This window comes from Cricetulus griseus, chromosome 4 (genome assembly GCF_003668045.3).
Source record: "Cricetulus griseus strain 17A/GY chromosome 4, alternate assembly CriGri-PICRH-1.0, whole genome shotgun sequence".
In the NCBI taxonomy this organism is placed as follows: domain Eukaryota; kingdom Metazoa; phylum Chordata; class Mammalia; order Rodentia; family Cricetidae; genus Cricetulus; species Cricetulus griseus.
Window position 1 is genome coordinate 122,498,442 of NC_048597.1, and position 21,275 is coordinate 122,519,716.

At 37.6% G+C, this 21,275-nt stretch overlaps 1 protein-coding gene across 4 annotated transcripts in view; it reads right to left on the bottom strand.

Annotated features, from left to right (window-relative positions):
- Positions 1-21,275, bottom strand: part of Cep126 (centrosomal protein 126) — a 71,917-nt gene that overhangs the window by 37,009 nt on the left and 13,633 nt on the right. For 3 of the 4 annotated variants that reach the window (XM_027415159.2, XM_027415158.2, XM_027415160.2), the window contains exons 3-4: positions 9,661-9,806; positions 6,179-6,290 (exon numbers count right to left, since the gene is read on the bottom strand). In XM_027415159.2, the coding sequence (XP_027270960.1) occupies positions 6,179-6,290; positions 9,661-9,806 (258 nt within the window). Of the gene's footprint in view, positions 1-6,178; positions 6,291-9,660; positions 9,807-21,275 lie in introns of those variants that run through there. The other variant, XM_035443443.1, reaches the window with a different exon arrangement.

Consider the following 21,275-nt stretch of genomic DNA (forward strand, 5'->3'; position numbering starts at 1 on the left):
TGGAACTGTTTGGTGGTATCACTTTATTTCTTAACCTACTTTAGGTTTGTATTCCACTGAACTGCATTTGTAACATGACAATAGCTTATTAATCCTTGTATAAACATTTGCAAGAAATTTATTTCCATAAAACCAATAAATGATCATTAATAGTAAAATTTCATATTTATATGGCATTTATAGTTTGCAGAATACTTAATATACAATATTTAACACTTAGCTATTTGAGGAGAGAAGTCCAAATTTTTATTAGTTAATCCTGGTATCTTCTCTCATAGATTATACATATTTGCTTTTCAAATAAAGACCATATATATATATATATATATATATATATATATATGCCTAGATATCACAAAGTCGTAGTCAAAAATATATTATGAAAAGTAGGTATTTTGATACAGAATGCAGGTTATTTCTCACAGTGACAATACATATCATTTGTTATTTTAGTACAGATTTGCTAATATAATATATTTGTTTGCTTCAGAAGAACTGAAGTTATCCTGACAGTTTAACCCTTCTAAGATTTTAAACAACTGCACATTGCTGAACAAGAAAAAACCACCATACTTTCATTTATTGTACAAAAGAGGTGCTTTTAAAATGGAAAATATCTGATCAGCACAAATAGTTGATACACAGAAAAAGAAACTGAAAAGTGAAGGAGCTCCGTACAAAAATGCTAAGTAGTTCAGAAGTTTTAAAGACAAAGCTCCCTCTGAGCCCTGCCTGCCCTGGGCATTATGTGCCATCTTTTATCTGGACAAGCTTTCCTAGAATATTCTAAAATCATATAGCCTGCATGTCTCCAACTTTGGTTTCTTAACACACATTTCTAAGTTGTTTCACTTCAATGTGTTGCTTTGCTTATTACTTAATCCAATCACTGTAAAAGTAGAAATTTGACCACTGTCTTTAATGGCTTTAGTTTCCCACTATCTTTTTCAGCTTCTCTGGTTGCGCCTTTGAGGCTTACTTTTGAGGCCAGTCTTTTGGAAGTTCTGAGTTTGGCCACTCTTTTCTTACTTTACCAGAACTCCTCATGGCATCTTGTGTAAACAGATTGTGATGTTCTCTTTATCTATGTGTCTGAAAGGGTTAATGATATCCTTTTATCCTTCTCAATGGACTAATTCAGCACTGGGGTACCTTTCTAAGTTGGTTCCTTGGGAAGTGGTTCATCTTCTGTGATTACGTTGTTTTACAGTGGTGCTATAATTTGTAGGCGGTATGGACTCAGCAGACTAGCTTTCAACTGTGTTGTGACCTGCCCTGAAGAATGCTCATATCCAAGGATACTTACTGTCTTGTTATCATATGGCATTCTGATTGTTCCTTTAACTCAAGACAACCACTAATAGATCCTGACCACTATTTTGTTTTTTATCTGTGATGACTGTCTGCATTCATGGCCTAGACTTCTTTTTTTATTCTTTATTTTTTATTACAAGTGAGCCACCACAGCCACTTGTCATTTACATAGGTGCTATGGATCCGAACTTGGGTCCTCTTGCTTTTCTAGCAAGCACTTTAACCACTGAGACATCTCCCCAACCCCAGCCTAGACTTCTTATCACGAGAAACTGGTTCTTGAATACTCCAAACTTACAAATTACCCTATCTTTGTTTCAACTACTCTTTCCCTAAACCTGGTGATTCTTCCTTCATAGTCATATTCTTTTTATTGTGTCAAAATACCTAACACGAGATCTGCCTCCTTACCCTCATCCTTAAGTTTTGATAAATGGTTTCACTGTTTCACTATCTCTTTGATGACCAAATCCTGTCTCTGCAATCATCCCTGACTCTTAATCATCTTCTCGCTCCCTCCTTGGCAGTTCTGAAGCAGTCATCATTTTGTTAACCCAAGTACCAGTTTATCTGATTCCCCCACATTTAGTCTGCCCCTACTCATTTGGCAAAACTTCCAAAACATATTTTGGGAGCTTGTTTCAATTTTTTCAATTATTTCTAGAACATATTACTTAACAGGCTCTTCCTGGTTTAACTCTTGGCTTCCTATTGACAACTCTCTTCTTATTGTATATGTAAGCCAAATTAAACTAATTAAACTGCAGGAAGTGCTTGCCTCTGATGAGTATCTCCCTCATTTGTATAGCTTCAGGCCAACTTTTACCCTCAGAATGTTTACTTCTATTTATGATATTTTCCCCTTATTTCTAGAATTCTTCCAACATGTGTAACACTATAGGTAATACATGTATGTGTAAGACCTAGTCACTATACTGAACAAAACTACAAACTGGTTTGAGAATCAAAAATACAAAACAAAAATTGAGTAACAATAAAATCACAACCTTCATATCTCTTTCTACTCCTCTTATTTCAACTTTGATAAAAATTTTTACATTTATAATTGGACTCCCATATTCTGATTTAAAAAGCTTAAATAAAAATTTTAAAGTATCACCAAATTCTCTTTTAAAATAAAATTTATTGTAAAAAACTTGCAAATAAATAAAAGCATTACACATCAAAATTAACCAAACCCAAAGTCTATACAACTTAATGAACTTATATCCAGTTAGAATTGGCATTTGAAATGGAAGTTGTAAGCCGGGCGTTGGTGGTGCATGCCTTTAATCCCAGCACTTGGGAGGCAGAGGCAGGCGGATCTCTGTGAATTCGAGACCAGCCTGGTCTACTAGAGTTAGTTCCAGGGCAGGCTCCAAAGCTACAGAGAAATCCTGTCTCAAAAAACCAAAATAAATAAATAAATAAATAAATAAATAAATAAATAATAAAAAAATAAAAAAGAAAAAAAAGAAATGGAAGTTGTGACGCTTCACATTAAATTTTATATTTTTAGTAATGAATATATTTTATGCATGTATCCACCACCAAAACAAAAAAATCAGAATTAGCACTAGAAAAACAATTAGTTTTATATCCTTTTTCATAACTCCCGGCCATTCCCTGCATTCATTCCTTTCTCATCTTAATTATATTTAGCTTTACCAGTTTTCTTTTCTTGTTATACTGTGTCCAATGTACATTTGTGTACATATATACATTTATTATTGGCTAGAGTCTACCTACGAGAAAGAAGATGCAGTTTATTCCTTTCCCAGATTGTGTGATATCACTTAATATTGTGCACATTCATCCACTGTCCTGCACATTCTAACTTCATTTTTCTTTAGAAATTAGTGCTAATATATATAATTTTCATTACCCATTCAACTGTTGATGAACAACAGGGCTGATTCCACTTCTTTGTTATGGTTAAGAAAGCAACAATAAACAAGGGGTTGAAACTTCTCTATGGTAAGGTATAGAGTTGTCTGGGTTATTCTCAAAAGTGAAACAGCTGGGTTATATGGTAATTATATTTTTATTTTTTTTGAGAAACCTCTAAACTTTTACTTACCAAATTCTCACCTTTACCATTACTGCTTTCATTTTCTTTATGCTATCACATGAAACTCATAATCTATTATTTTCTTGAAATTTTTTTCCCTTTCTTCCTGTCCATTCTCTACTCTCTCTCCCCATTATCCACAATTGTCTATAATGATTTTAATGGTATGTTTAAAAAAGTGACTTTGCTCATTTGCTTAAAATTCTCTTAAAAATATCAAGGGTTTTTTATATAAGTTTATATTTTATTTCTTCTATTAGATTCCATTTATTTGTACACAGAAATATGCCACAGAATGCATGCAAAAATGAGAGGACAACCTGCATTAGTTTGTTCTCTCCTTTGACCACATGGGTCCTGGGGATCATGCAGGTTGTCAAGTTCAGTGGCAAGTGTGTTTACCCTCTAAGCCATCTTGATTGCCCCAAAGTTTGGATTTCTTAACATACAGATGCATCTCTCTTTCTACTCTCATTTCTAGTTAAGCTCTTAGTATTTATATTCTCTGATTCACCAACATTATTATTATTGCTGTTGCTGTTGTTTTAGATAGGATCTCATGTAGCTGAAGTAGGCCCTCAACTCTTGATCTTCTTGATTCCACATCATGAACTCTGGGATTATAGGCATGCACCTCTGTTCCTATCTTAAAATATGGGGTCTTTGTTTCTTGCCTGTCTCTGCCTTCTTCCTCTCTCACCTCTCTGTAGAGCAAAGGTCAAACTCGGGTCTGGCGCATGTTCAGTAAGCATGCTCCCACGGAACTACAACACCAGCTGACTCAACTCCCTTTTCCCTGACGACATCATCACCACTTTATCACTTGTGGATTTTGCATGTGCTCATTTATCTACAGTGTCACTCACCACTCACGGTGATTACCTAATGGTTTCTTTAGAGCCTGGCTGAAGCATTCCTTTTTAATGAGACTCTTACAGAGTTATTGACCAGAGGAATTCTAAGAACAGAATGATATTCTGTTTTTTTTTTTTTTTCTGATTTTTCAAGATAGGGTTTCTCTGTATTGTTTTGGAGGCTGTCCTGGAACTCACTCTGGAGACCAGGCTGGCCTCAAACTCACAGAGATCTGCCTGCCTCTGCCTCCCGAGTGCTGGGATTAAAGGTGTGAGCCACCAACGCCTGGCCAGAATGATATTTGTATAGGTAAAATATCAACACAACTTATGGCCTGAATTATTAGTAACTTCATTCAAGGAAGTGTTCTGATTATTACTACTCATGTGTGATGGGGAATGTCCTCTGTATGCTGTGATTATGTGTTTTTTCTTATTGGTTGATGAGTAAAGCTGTTTTGGCCAATGGACAGGCAGAATTTGGCTAGATGGGAATTCCGAACAAAGAGGCAGGGAGAAGACAGAGTGAGGAGATGCCATGTAGCCACCAGGGAGTCAGGATGCCAGGGCATCACCTAGGTAAGCCACAGCCATGTAGAGATACACAGATCAATAGAAATGGGTTCATATTCTAGAGAGCTAGCCAATAAGTTGCCTAAATTATTGGCCAAACATTTATAAATATATATTAAGTCTCTGAGTGGTTATCGTATATAGGACTGCAAAGACCTGGTGGGTAGAGAGAAACCAGTCCAAGTAGAACCCAGACTAGATAGAGAAAAGTATCCCTTTACATATGTGATGTATTTCTAGATATGTGATGTATTTTTTTTTTTTTTGTGGTGCTGGGGATCAATCCCAGCCCTTATACATGTGAGGCAAGTGCTCTTCCACTGAGCTACAACCATAGTCCTGATGCTTTCCAAAGCATTTTACTTCTCTCTAAGGTTATACTAGGGAGAGATTCTCTCTCTCTGTGTCTCTCTGTCTCTCTGTCTCTCTCTCTCTCTATATATATATATAATTACATGTAATTATTACATATAATATATATGTAATTACATATATATGTAATTATATATATGTAAATATATATATGTGTGTGTGTGTGTATTTACATACATTAAGTGTTCTTAACCACTGAGCCATCTCTCCAGCCCCTAGGGATTGTATTTTTAAGTCTACTCCAAATTGCTTTCTAATGCCTCATCTAGTTCTCTGCATATAGTAATATCAAAAAATATTTGGAAAAAATAGAAAAGACATTTATTGGAGGAAATATAGTGACTGGCTAGTCCATGCTAATGCTTTTATATGACTTACTTAGGCAACTCTGGAGATGAACTACAGATATTGTAGTTTTTATTGAGACAATACCAACAAAAAATCCGAGTGAGAAAGAAAACCACTGCAACCACAAAATTACTTTTTAAAACTAAATTTGTATCAATACAATTTAAACAATTTTATCTATTCAATAAACAATAAACATCAATATATTAAAATAGCTTTGATAGTTTTCATTGAAAATTATTCACTATTGGCAGTATTTGTATTATTAGTGACTGTAAGACCACAAATTACAATTGACTTAATTCTTAATTAATTTGTAAAAAGAACAAATTCTAAAACAGAGATAAGAAGTAACCAATGAGCTAGATGGAGGTGGCATATGCCTTTAATCCCATCCCTTGGGAGGCAGAGGCAGAGGCAGGGGGATCTCTGTGAGTTTGAGACCAGCCTGGTCTACAAGGTGAGTTCCAGGACTGTCAGAACTACACAGAGAAACCATGTCTCGAACTCCCTCACCCCCAGCAAAAAAAAAGAAAAGTAACCAATGAAAAAGAGTACAAATTCAGCGAACAGGAAACCATGTGGTTATTATATATTAAGTGATAACAGTCTAATAATATTAGTACAGTAATAATAAATTACTTACTGCCAACTTGTTGCTGGTCTATGGGAATGAGGAATGTTTAGTTCTGACTTTAAGTTGGATTCTTGAATTTGTTTAAGGGCCTCTTCTAATGGAGGAACTGGACTGTGAAAAACTAAGGGAATAGAAAAAAAAACAATCATTTTATCACCAATGGTTTATTGATATATAATTTAATTGGCTAATAAAATATTTCAATGTTCTTATATAATATATTTACAATGGAATGCAAATTTAAATTTATATATGTAAGTCTTAGGAAAGGTATTGTTACTTTGAGAGCATCATCATTAATTTTATGATATTTATTTGCAAAAAAGGAAATTTGAAAAATGTATAGGCTTTTCTGATATATAAACTCCTCTATATTTAATCTCATGGTCTCAAACGTTTTACATATTCCTCTGAATAAAATGAAAAAATCAACTAGCTTTGGGCATTTACTGCTACATAGCTTATTAAGCACTTTGTAAGTATGCTCTTCCTAGCTATGGCACAGGTGCTATTTGAATTTTACAACCGAGGAAGCTAAGGTATATGAAGAAGGCAAGTGATGTCTTCATGACAATATGTTACATAGACACTAACCCCATACTGCTCTTTAGAATTTTCATTCATTCTTGTTTTCTGTATACACCCACTTTTATTCAAAGCTTCAAATGTGCATTTTGGTACTCAATGTATTCCTTTTCTTTATTTCTAATGTTCCCCTCACTGTTTAGGTAGAATACAGTTTTTTTTTTTTTTTTTTTTTTTTTTTTTTTTTTTTTTTTTTTTTAAAGAATGCTTCCCCTTGCAGCCCTTGCATATGGAAAAATGTTCCAATCAACAAATTCTATACATAATTCAAAGCCTGGGGTAGAGGAAATGATTTTCTAGCTCAAACTCTTCGTGGAAACGTGACATTTTTTAAAAGAACATTTTTACTTTTAAAACATTCATGTCACTATATTTCTTCACTATTCTATTGGCTGCAATTTTTCCAAAGTATTTAAGAAAAGCCAGTATACTATTACAAAGGTTTTAGGTCAAACTTCAACTCTAGACACAAGAGAGAGTAATGGGAATGAATATGATAATATTTTATACATGTATAAAAATATAAAAATAAAATTTAAAACACAGAATGAATACATGCTAGTAAAATACTGCCTTTTATTAATGCAGATTATGTGTGCTGCTCTCTGCCAAGTTCCTAAGGTATTGTTCTTGTAGCTTTTTTTTCTTCCATACTAAGTAATTCTATCGATTGTGGTGTCTGAGTAGATTATCTCTTCTGTCTATACATAGTTACTGCTCAACTCAGGAACTTAATCTTCCCAGAGCTAGTCTCCTCCAAGTCTTTTAACTTAGGTATGTTTCTACTTCCATCCACATTCCATGTTGTCCCTATAATTATCCTTCTAACAAACAGATCTTACCATGAGAGGGCTGTCTTACATTCATTTCCTTTTCTTAGTAATAAAGATTATACCGTTAGGAGTAGAAACATAACCAACATTGAGAAAGTTTCAGCTTCCCTTACAAATGGAGCCAAATAGATAAAATTACATAAATGGAAGTTGGTCTCTAAGGAAATGATTTAAAGGGGGGTTCAGAGGCATAATCTTTATGTCATTTTTTTTTCTGTCTAGAATACCAATTTTATGACTGGCGATGTAGTAGCTACCATATCCACAAGAGTAAAGACAGAAACCATCTGTAGAAAGTGTTTAGCTGAAAGACAACAAAAGTCTATAAAACCATGGAACCAGCTCTTGACCTTGACCTCAGGACTTACAAGAGAAAAAGAAAACCCTACCATGTTTTGGTGTCTTCATGGTATCAGTGTTCTTTGTAGCACCTATTAATACTAAGACACTTTAGTAACACAGAAATGGATTACTTTCCAGTTGAAAAATGACATTTTTTATAAAGACGAATTTTCTAGCATGGTATACAAAAAGTTCTTCAGGAGTTGGCTACAACTTACTTCTAGTTTCAAGTTAATATTCTTCGCACCCACTAACTTATGCTTCCGATAGACTGAAAGGCACAGTTCATGTGTATGGACTGTTCCTTCTGTCTGGGCTACCCTTTATTTTTAATCTTTGCCTGGCAAGATACTGATTCAAGAGTCATGCATGTCATTATTCTGGAAACAATGATCTCATGTCCTGACATATGCTAACATTCTTTACTGTGTTTTCACAGTAGTTACACATTCTGTTATCACATCAATTATTGTACCACTGACACTGCTTAAATTCTTATCCAAAATAAGTTGTGGTTTTTAGTGTTAGAGTACAATTACATATTTCTGTAGCTCAGTATAGCTGGGAACAGAGTACAGCACAGTATAGTACATGATGCTTGGGTACATGATGGTACTGCCAGCTCTCTTTCTTTAGTAAGCTTTGACATATTGTTAGCTTTGTCTTTCTATCTAAGGTCTAAAAATGTGGATGTGATAAGACAGCATCAATCACAGTCATATTTAAATTCCTTTTTAATGTATGTACATGTGTGTATACATGCATACATGTGGAATGCAGGCATGTGTGGGTGTTCGTGAAGGTGAGTGTTTGCTGCACTTACACTCACTTTGTTTATTCAAGCAGGCTCTCTTAACTGAACTTAGAGCTTGCCAAGGCTAGCTAGCATCTTGCTCCAGGGATCCCTGTCTGTGCTTCCTAAGTACAGGCTGTGGCCACATCTGCCTGACTTTATGTGGCTCTGGGGATGCAGACTTCAGCCCTCATGTTTCACAAGTGCTTTATATACAAAGCCATCTTCTTGGTCCAATTACTTCAATTCTTAATTGGTTTTGGGCCTTATATTATTGGATTATATTACTTTGTAGATGTTGTATTTTGCCAATCTCTCAAATAAGAATTTGAAGTGGACAAGTAAAATACCAGAATGAATGTGACAGCAATTTCCTGAGCCCAATTGCTAAATTTTCTGTTAAGTTACTTAAAAAATAAATTGATTTTAAAAAGACAAACATTGTGAACTAGCGTGAAGTTGAAAGAAACTTGTGAGTGAATAGAGAATTTACCAATGGAGCCAACACAGTATTCTCCAAATTTAATTTAAATCCAATTCCTGATCTTCATTTGATTAAATTGCCTGCTATTCAGACAGCACACCAGGCTGCTGTGGTTGTGGTTTCTACTTTTTATTTATTTATTTATTTATTTATTTATTTATTTATTAAAAAGATTTTATTTATTTATTATATATACAACATTCTGCTTCCATGTATATCTGCACGCCAAAAGAGGGCACCAAATCTCTCATAACGGATGGTTGTGAGCCACCATGTGGTTGCTGGGAATTGAACTCAGGACCCCTGGAAGAGCAGCTGGTGCTTTTAACCTCTGAGCCATCTCTCCAGCCCCCTCTACTTTTTTTTTTTAAATGTGTAATTTTATTGCTTACTCTACTTAAGTCTTATTACAACTTTGATTTTTGTTTCAGAATTGTTCCAGAAACAAAGGTACCTGCCCTCCTCCTATGAGAGAGAGGAACATGGCAACGCTGGAATTTCTCAGTGACCTCCTCCAACTTCTGCTTCCTTTGTTGCAGGATGCGCTCTCTCATTTGATGTTCTCTCTCTTCTTGTTCTCTGCGTTTCTCTTCAAAAGCTCTACATTTAAGATAAGAAGGAAATGGGAGAGACAAGAAACTGAATGAAACAATGAGTCATTTGAAAACACCATTACTTAAGAAATAACCATATTTTCATTTTACTTAGAGACAACACATTTCTGACTGTTAACAGGCCATTGGCTATGACAGCATACCAGGCTGCTGTGGTAATTTCAGACCATCATTTAGATCTTTTTAACCAAGAGAAAGCTCTGCAGTGAGGCCCCTTTCTGATTTCTGGCAGGTGTGTCAATGTCTCACACCCTGCTGTGGTAAAAGCCTTTCTAAGAGCCATGCTGTTTCTGGTATTCACTGGTGAAAGAAGCAGCCTTGCAAATTATGGGGAAGTCAAGCAAATGATTTTTTGTTCTTTTACATCAAAAGTCTAAAACTGGCTGTCATATAAGTCTTAACTGCTAAAATTACAACTTTTTATAAAAATGTTGGTTTTCAGCTTCTGTTGTAAATATGGAACCCAGAACTCCTCAGTAGACGAAGTTACAAACGTCTACCCTGTAATGTCCAGTTTTAAAAAGTATTTATTATTATTATTGTGTGTGTGGTGGGACACATGTGCTATAGCAACTTGTGGAGGTCAGAAGCCAACTTTGTGGCACTGGTTTTTCGCCTTCCATCAGTATGTGGTTCTCTGGGTCAAATTCAGGTGTCAGGCTTGTAAGGCAAGCATCTTTACCTACTGAGCCATCTTGTCTGCTCCACATCTCCTCTGTTCTCAACTTTGCTCTTTATTTATAATTGCCTCTAGGCACTTTATATTTTCTCTGTTTTGGTTGTCCTACCTTAAACAGTTAATATTGTTCTTGCAAAAAATGTATTACTCAAGAAATATTTATAAAAAAAATAAGAATACAATGGAAGCCTGACATTGATAGGAATACAAAGGCACTATTTTGTCACGTATAAACTTGGGGGACAGCTATCACAGGCTACTGTGGACCACTGTTAAAGGCCTGCCTTGTCACAGAACCGGTCATCTAGAGAGCTACAGCACTGGGGGACAGAGCTTTAGGTTTCAAGGGGTAGGGTATGGGTGCAGCACCATAGGAAGGGAAGAGGGTTTTATTTCTCTAAAGAATTTCAAGGAACTATTTTCACAGTTTGATTAAGTACAGTAATGTATCACTAGCCAGAGAGCTTAGGAAAATAAGAAAATATTGAAGGCATCCACATTGTAAAAGTAAAATCTGTTTGCAGGCAACATGATCTTATGTATAGAAAACTCTAAAAATTCTATACAGAACCTATACTAATACATGAATTCAGTAGATATACAAAACCAACACACAAAATAAAATGCATTTCTATGTACAGTATTATATAATGAATAACCCAGAAAAGACATTAAGAAAACCCTTTTACAATAGCATGCATGAGTATGTATGTGCATCCATACATGAATGTGTGCACACAGACACTTGCACAATACATGTGCGCACGCACATGCGTGTACACACACACACACACACACACACACACACACACACACACACACACACACCACACACACATATTTTAGGGATAAACTCAACCAGAGGCAAAAATGATAAACATCAAAAACTACAAACTACAGATGAAAGAATTCCAAAGTAAAGTCTATATTTATGGATTATTGAGAAGTCAGTAGTGCTCAAAGCTACTTACAGAGTCTATCCATTCTCTACTATGATAAGGAAGCTCCTCTTCAACCACTAGACTGCTATGACATATGGCAGGGATGCTAAGTGACTTCCCAGGCTACATTGGAGGTTTTGCAGCACTTGCTGTTTGAGAACACCCACTTTAGTAAATGCCAGGATGCAAACATTACTGTCGATGACCTTGGGATCACCCTGCCAAGATGCAGCCCAGGCTAGCTCTAGGGAGAAATAGCTAAAGGCAGAGAACTGCCTGGTTAGCTTCCAGCAACAATAGCAAGTGAAGTCCTAGCACAAAGCTTGTGACTGAAGAAGCATAGTGGATGTCAGGCTCAGCAGGACTTTTAGATCACCACAGATAAAACTTCAGGAAACTCAGAGAAGTGCACCAGCAGGAGACTTCCAAGGAGAATCAACCAGCTAAATCAGCACAGTCAGTCAGAAGAAATACACTGTTGTAGTTTGCCAAGTTTTAGGGGGGTTGTCATACACCAGCAAATGATCCAAGCTGGTAAGTCCAAGCTGATAGTTTTTAAACCAGGTTGCTGTTGAGGATAATCTTTAATACAAATTATTTACTACTTTTATTTCATTTGTTTTTTGCTTTTAGAGATACATTCTCACTATGTATCCTGGCTGGCCTGGAACTTGCTGTGTGACCAGGCTAGCTTAGAACTCAACAGTGATTTACCTGCCTTTGTCTCCTGAGTGCTGGGATTAAAAGCATGTGCCACCATGCTTGGTGTTATTTACTTTTTTGTATAGTTAAAAATGATAACTCACACCCATTAGTTCTATGTGGCATTCTGATTAAAACAAACAAACACTAATTAGCAAGTCTCATTTCTCTCTGGAGACATGACATTTAAGCTGGGCAGGAGACAGTCATGAAAATTATGGAGAAAGCAAGTGCTCAAGCAGAAGTAATGGCAAGCAAATGCTCAGACTCAGGGAAACAGACAAGACAGATCTCCTCCCAATTATTTAAACCGAGAAAACACAACCAATTCAATACTGAGGAATGACAGATTCTGAAGCTAAGAGGTGGTATCCTCCTTGCTAGAATTATAAGGTTATTCTAATAGCAAAATACTATCTCTGTTACTTTTTGTTGTCCCATAGTGGTCCTGTGCTCTATATTAAGATGTGTTCAGAAAACAATTTCAAATTTCACTTTCCAGACTATATTCTGGACTAAGTTGTGTCAAATCAAAGCACTGACAGAATGTGGCCAGCAAGCAATGCTTCTCTTCTTGTGCTCTGTGACATGCCTCAAAAGAGTCTGAAAGGTTTATATAGTGGTGTTTACGCTACAGTTCTTTCCTTCCTCAGTCAGGAGTTTCAGGGTTTCTTTTATTCAGGATGTGTCAAGCACTCAGAGAAGCAGTGGAAATGAAGAGACAGGTGATGGAAGTGAGGAAGAAAAGCTCCTCTAACTCCAGAGTTTAGACTTGGAAAACCATGTTGTCATTCCCATCACCTCTGGGCTTAGCGTTTTTCACACAAGACACACAGTCTGTCTTGGTGACTTCTGAAGGGTCTGCTCAACTTGTGTAGTTTTGCTTCATGAAATACCTTGCCTCAAGGTAAGCGACCTCATTAACTGACAACCATATGCCAGGCTGTTTGGTTTGCTTTCCCAAGAGCCTACCACTGTGTAGTATCATTTGCTTCTGCTGGAAGTGTTCCTAGGAACAAATAATGTGCCATGGTGACAGTTTTCTGTAGCAACATAATAAGCAGCATCATCAAGAGTACCTGAGGCCCCAAGGGATGGTGTGTGGAACTGGAAGTTGTCTTTTGTGATACCTTTCTTTTTCCTAGACAAAATCTTATTTCAGATATAGGTAGTTACAACCTTCAAACATGATACTTAACTTTAAAACTCCACCACATTTTGAGGCATTAGAAATTAAAAACTAGGGTCAGAGTATCCTTTCAAATTGAAAATGCAATTGGAAGAAATCCTTTTCAAGGATAAAATACATTAAATGATGGTGCTGACAGCCTGTAAGAGACAAAGTTAAGATGATTCTGAATTCTCTACATGACAAAGAGGCACATGCTTCACATTATTAGCCCTGTCCTTGTTAAACTAACAAGCAAACTGGTGGAGTCCAAATATAGAACACCCACATTCTGATTATCAGACATAATTAATAATGTATATAATACACAGATAAAATGAGTACTGCATTTCTCTAAAGGCTGCAATATCAGTCAAAATAAGCATGTCACTATCAACAAAAGCTCATAACTTTTAATCCCAAGATTAAGATCTTTAAGTCCTATTCACATTTATTCTTAGGTTCAGTTCTAACGCAAGTCTTTTACTTTCTAGATCATATTGTATCAGAAGTAGAAAAGAAAAAAGGCAATGGCACTTCCAAATGGATACACAGAATGTCTTATCTGCCCAGAGCAGATAAAGTTTAGGGAAGCACTGATGTTCATACGGTCATGAAATCACCCACTGAAACCCTTCTGAGGATAGAGATACACTGCTGCTGGTAAGGGGTGCACAATTAATTTTCTGCCTATCTGTCTGTCTCTCTGTCTCCCTGTCTCCTATCCATCCATCCATCCATCCATCCATCCATCCATCCATCCGTGTACTTATCTTACAGCGGAGTCTGAGAGATGAAGAAGAAAAAGTTGATTGGCTGAAAAACAACATGGTGATAAGTTCTAAAGAACTTAAAATTTAACAAAGCCCAAGAATTCAGTAAAAAAAAAACAAATTTAGAAAATCATCTGACTATATACCACAAAATGTGGAATACAAAAATCCAACAAATATATGAGAAAATGCGCTCAATATTATTAGCCATCAGGAGCATACAAAAGGCTACAATGAAATGCCATCTTACCCCATTAGAATAGAATAATAAATTATGACAAGTACTGGTAATGATGTGGAGAAACAGGCTCTTTAATGCTGCTGGCTGGAATGAAAATGAGCATAGTCTACTGATAAAAAAAATACAACTCGATTCCGCCGACCGACCGAGGAACTTGGTGAGTGAGTCTCTGCCCGCTCCCGACTCCAGCCCCAAACACCATACACCCTGACCACCCCCACCCCCCACCCCCGCCTGTGCATGCGGGCTTGGGTTAGACACGCCCAGGCAGGGAGGAGCTCCCTGCGCCCCAAATCTGCTAGCATCTCACTCTTCCATTCCGATGACCGACGGAGGAACTAGGAACTAGTGAGGAGACTACCAGGAGCGTCAAGACCATCCAGAGTTGTGGACATTGAATTCCTGGCCCCCACACACCACTGGGTCACAAGAGGAGATAGAGAGACCCCACCTGCACCCACTAAAAGAAGATATGAGGAGAAGACAGAGTAAGATTTCACTCAACAACAGAAAGACCAATATGACACCACCAGAATCTAGGGACTCCACTCCAGCAAGATCTGAAAAGCCCAACACAGAGCATGAAGATGAGATGGACCTCAAAAATTATCTCAGCAAGATGATAGAGACCTTTAAAGAGGAAACAAGAAAATTCCTTAAAGAAATAGAAGAAAAAGCAAACAAAAAATTAAACGATGGAAATGGAAAGGCTGGATAAATGATCAGGAACCAAAGATGTAAGTATATCCAATAGAATTCAAGAGATGGAAGAGAGAATCTCAGCTACTGAAGACTCGCTAGAGGATATACATTCATCAACCAAAGAAAACCTCACGTCCAACAAATCCCTAACACAAAATATCCAGGAAATATGGGACACCGTAAAAAGGCCAAACCTAGGAATAATAGGTGTAGAAGAAGGTGAAGAAACACTGCTCAAAGGTACAGAAAACATATTCAACAAAATCATAGAAGAAAACTTCCCCAACCTACAGAAGGATATGCCTATGAAAGTACAAGAAGCTTACAGGACACCAAACAGACTGGACCACAAAAAGAAGTCCCCCCGACACATAATAATCAAAATGCCAAATCTACAGAATAAAGAGAAAATATTAAGAGCAGCAAAGGAAAAAGGCCAAGTAACATATAAAGGCAAACCAATCAGAATCACACCCGACTTCTCAATGGAAACTCTGAAAGCCAGAAGGTCTTGGATAGATACCCTACAAGCACTAAGGGAGCATGGATGTCAACCCAGACTACTGTACCCAGCAAAACTTTCAATCACTATAGATGGAGAAAACAAGATATTCCAAGACAAAAACAGATTTAAACAATACATATCCACAAATCCAGCACTACAGAAGGCTCTGGAAGGAAAACTCCAACCCAATGAACATAACTACACTCACAAAAACACTGGCAATAGATAATCTAATTTTACCAAACACAAAAAGAAACAGGAGGGCAAAATCCACACGCAATGATACCACCAACAATAAATCCAAAACAAAGAAGAACCAATGAACAATGGACATTAATATCCCTAAATGTCAATGGTCTTAACTTACCCATAAAAAGATATAGGCTAACAGAATGGATATGAAGACAGAATCCATCCTTCTGCTGTTTACAAGAAACACACCTCAACTTCAAAGACAGGCGATACCTCAGAGTAAAAGGATGGGAAAAAATTTTCCAATCAAATGGGCTCAAGAAACAAGCTGGGGTAGCAATCCTAATATCTAACAAATTAGACTTTAAACTGAAAGCAATCAAAAGAGATGAAGAAGGGCATTTCATACTCATCACAGGAAAAGTCCATCAAGATGAAGTCTCAATCCTGACCATCTATTACCCTAGTATGAAAGCACCCACATTTGTAAAAGAAACATTACTAAAGCTCAAACCACACATAAAACCACACACACTTATAGTAGGAAACTTCAACACCCCCCTTACACCATTGGACAGAACCACTAGACAGAAACTTAACAAAGAAACAAAGCATCTGACAGAAGTTATAACACAACTGGGTTTAACAGATATCTATAGAACATTCCATCCAAACACAAAAGAATATACCTTCTTCTCAGCGCCACATGGAACCTTCTCAAAAATTGACCACATAGTTGGCAGCAAAGCAAACCTCCACAGTTACAAAAGTATTGAAATAACCCCCTGTATCTTATCAGACCACTGTGCATTACAGCTAGAATTCAACAGCAATACAAATTGCAGAAAACCTACATTTGCATGGAAAATGAATAAAACCCAATCAGTCTACCTCAAGATCCAGCCATTCCTCTCTTGGGTATATACCCAAATAATTCATGTACATACAACAAGGACATATGTTCAACTATGTTCATAGCAGCATTGTTTGTAATAGCCAGAACCTGGAAGCAACCTAGATGCCCCTCAACTGAAGAATGGATTGAGAAAATGTGGTACATCTATACAATGGAGTACTACTCAGCAGAAAAAAGCAATGGAATCTTGAAATTCGCAGGCAAATGGATGGAACTAGAGGAAACCATCCTGAGTGAGGTAACCCAGTCACAAAAAGACAAACATGGTATGTACTCACTGATATATGAATTTTAGACATAGAGCAAAGGATTACCAGTCTATAATGCTCTTCACCAAAGAAACTAGGAAACATGAAGGACTCTAAGGGATAAATGGTTCACAAGAATGGAAGTGGCATGAACTCCTGAACTAATTGGGGGCATGAGGGTAGGGGAGGAAGGAGCTGCTACAATAAGAGCAAGAGAAGAGGAGTAGAGGAGAGGAAATGGAGGGGCAGAAACATTGAGTTGGGGGAAGAATAGAGGAAAGAGAGCAGGATGAGAGATACCATATCAGAGGGAGCCACTATAGGTCCGAGAAGAGATCTGGAACCAGGGAGATCTCCAGAGACCTACAAGGATGACACGATCTGACAATCCAGGCAATGATGGAGAGGGTAACCCAAAGCCCTTCCCCTAAAATGAGACTGATGACTTCTCTTTATGCCATCATAGAGCCCTCACCCAGTGGCTGAAGGAAGCAGAGACAGACATCCACAGATATACACTGAGCTGAAATTGGGAATTTATTTGAAGAGAGGGAGGAATGAAGAACGAAGGGGTCTGTACCAGGTTGGAGAAACCCACAGGAACAGTTGACCTGAACAAGGGAGAGCACATCGACCCCAGATGCTGTCAGGGAGGCCAGTACAAGACTGATCCAGACCCCTGAACATGGATGTCAATAAGGAGGCCTCTGCACTCCAGGGAGCCTCTGGTGGTGGATTAGTATTTTTCCCTGGTGCAAGAAGGGACTTTGAGAGCCCATCCCATGTGAAGGGTTACACTCTGGCCCTGGACACATGGGGAAGGGCCCAGGACCAGCATAGGAAGACTTGGTGGACTTTGCAGAGCCCCTGTTGAGGGCCCTACCCTGCCTGGGGAGTGGTGGGTGGATGGGGTGGGGGGTAGACTGGGGGGGGGAGGAGGGTTGGGGGTGAGGGGAGGGAGAGGGAGAAGGGACTTGAAATAAGCTTGTTCCCTAACTGGAACTAATAAAATAAAATAATAAAAAAATACAACTCTCACTTCAAAGGGAATAAATGATAATTAGTGCTGGAGTCAAATGTAAGTGTCCATTACCTGGCAATGTAGATTTGAGTTATTATAAATACTATTATCTAATATGTTAGCAGTTTCATGAAGCTTTCAAAAAAAAAGAACATAAGAAATCCAGATATTTTTAAAATATATTGGTAGAAATACCAGCTCGGTAGGTTCTAGCAAAGCAGAGAAATTGCTACTACTATGCTTAGATTCTATCTGATCACTTCTTAGCTTCTGAATTACAGGAAGCTAGATGTCTGTTTATATATTTTGAAAGGGCTTACCAAATAGCCACAGGATATTAGGTTGAACATAGAGGTGGGCAATAGATTGTTCTTTAGAGAACTAGGATTGTCTAGAATAATTTGGTTCTGGACCTGTAGTCTTCCAACTCTTAACATTCACTGAAATTATAATAAAATCCATCAGCCTTGTAGAATGTTTAATATAGGTTCAGCTTTAAAAAAATTATTCAAGGGCTGTGCATGGCGGATCCCATCCTGGTGGAGTCCAACCCACCCAGAGACTGCTTGCATCCTAGTCCCTTTCTCCATCCACGGGTCTAGGGAACTAAGTAAGAGTGGACCTGTTTCCAGCCCATCTTCCGCTGCCCTTCTCTGAGCCAGCTGAGGCCTGGGGACTGTGCACAGCGGATCCCATCCCAGAGGGGTCCAACCCACCCAGAGACTGTCAACGCCCTGCTACTAGTCCCATCTCCATCCACGGGAAGAGTAGAGCCATCAGAGTATTAGACCTGCTTGCACCTTTTGGAAGGGAACCTTGGTCCTGTACCCACCAGGAGAGGAAGAGACTCCTTCTGCACCCACTGGAAGAAGGGATGGGAAGAAGACAATATAAAAACACATTCAACCACAGAAAAACCAATATGGCACTACCAGAGTCTAGAAACTCTACACCAGCAATATTTGAACATCCCAACACAGATGACGCAGAAGAGAATGACCTTAAAAAGAACTACATGAAAATGATAGAGGCCCTCAAAGAGGATATGAGAAAACCCTTTAAAGAAATGGAAGAAAAAAACAAAACAAAAATTACAAGAAATCAACAAATCTCTTAAAGAAAGCCAAGAAAAAACAATCAAACAGATGAAGGAAACAGTTCAAGACCTGAAAACTGAAATAGAGACAATAGAGAAAATACAAACTGAGGGAATGGTGGAAATAGAAATGCTGGGTAAATGATCAGGAACTACAGATGCAAGCATAACCAACAGAATACAAGAGATGGAAGAGAGAATCACAGGTGTTGAAGACACACTAGGAGAAATAGATTCATAGACCAAAGAAAATCTTAAGTCCAACAAATCCTTGACATAAAATATTCAGGTAATATGGGACACCATGAAAAGGCCAAACCTAAGAATAATAGGTATAGAAGAAGGTGAAAAACCCACTTCTGAGGCACAGAAAAAATATTCAACAAAATCATAGAAGAAAACTCCCAACCTAAAGAACGACATGCCAATGAAAGTACAAGAAGCTTACAGAACACAAAATAGAGTGGACCACAAAAATAAAATAAAACAACCAAAAAACAAAAAACAAAAAATCACCTCACCACATAGTAATAAAAACCTCAAACATACAGAATAAAGAAAGAATATTAAGAGCAGCTAAGGAAAAAGGTCAAGTAACATATAAAGGCAAACCTGTCAGAATTACACCTGACTTCTCCATGGAAACTCTGAAAGCCAGAAGGTCCTGGATAGATAGATATTCTACCAACACTAAGAGACCACGGATGCCAGCCCAGTCTACTATACCCAGCAAAGCTTTCAATCAATATAGATGGAGAAAACAAGATATTCCATGATAAAACCAGATTTAAACAATATATATCCACTAATCCAGTCCTACAGAAAGTTCTGGAAGGAAAGCTCCAAACCAAGGAAGTTAACTACAACCTAAAAACATAGGCAATAGATAATCCCACTTTACCAACAGCCAAAAGAAAAAAAGAGGTGGAAATCCATACAAACAAATCCAAAACAAACAAGAATGAACAATCAATGGTCATTAATACCCTCAATATCAACAGTCTTAACTCACCTATAAAAAGACAAAGGCCAGCACCCCAACCTTCTCAGGTCCTCCAAAGATGGTCAACGCCCCCCCATGTCAGCAGGAAGCAGTCTTGAGAATTTGACACCCTTATTCCTTAATCTGCCATGTCTAACACCCCATCTTTTTTAAATAATAAGTAAAGGTGGGATTGAAAGGTTCAGGCATTGTGCTGCCCTGCCTCTGTTACCTGTCAGAATCTGCTCAGGCAGTACCTGGGTCAGCCCAGGGTTCCATGGGAACCAAGTCTGCACACAGGTGCAAAGGACCCCTTTAAAAGACAGACCCCTGCCCATTTATGCTCTCTCTACTCTCTCCTTCTCTGCTCTTCTCTTCTCCCACCCATGCACTCTCTGCCTCTCTATGGCGACCCGCCATGGTGGTCAGCAATTAACTTTGTTCCTCTTTTCTCAGTCTCTTTACTCTGCCAGACCTATAATAAACTGGTTAATATGTCTAATAAAAAAAAAAAGACACAGGCTAACAGAATGGAAAAGAAGACAGAATCCATCCCTCTGCTGCATACAAGAAACACACCTCAACTTCAAAGACAGACAGTACCTCAGTGTTAAGGGTTGGGAAAAGATTTTCCAATCAAATGGACCCAAGAAACAAGCGGGGGTAGCAATCCTAATATCAAACAAATTAGACTTTAAACTAAAATCAACCAACCGAGATGAAAGAGGTCATTTCATATTCATCACAGAAGAAATCTATCAGGAAGAAGACTCAGTTCCGAACAGTGATGCCGCGAATACAAAGGCACCCATGTTTATAAAAGAAACATTATTATAACTCAAACCATACATAAAACCTCACACATTTATAGTGGGAGACTTCAACACCACTGGACAGGAACACCAGACAAAGAAACAAAGAAACTAATAGAAGTTATGACCCGATTGGGTTTAACAGACATTTATAGAACATTCCATTCAAAAAAAAACAAAAACAAACAAACAAAAAAAACCCTTATTCTCATCGCCAAATGGAACCTTCTCTAAAATCGACCACACACTTGGCAACATAGCAAACCTCAACAGGTACAAAAAAATTAAAAATTTTAATTTTATATCTTATCAGACCACCATACTTTAAAGTTAGAACTCAACAAAAACACAAATTTCAGAAAATCTACAAACTCATGGAAATTGAATAATACCCAATTGCACCATCCCTGGGTCGAGGAAAAAATAAAATAAGGAATTAAAGGTTTCCTAGAATTCAATGAGAATGAGGACACAACA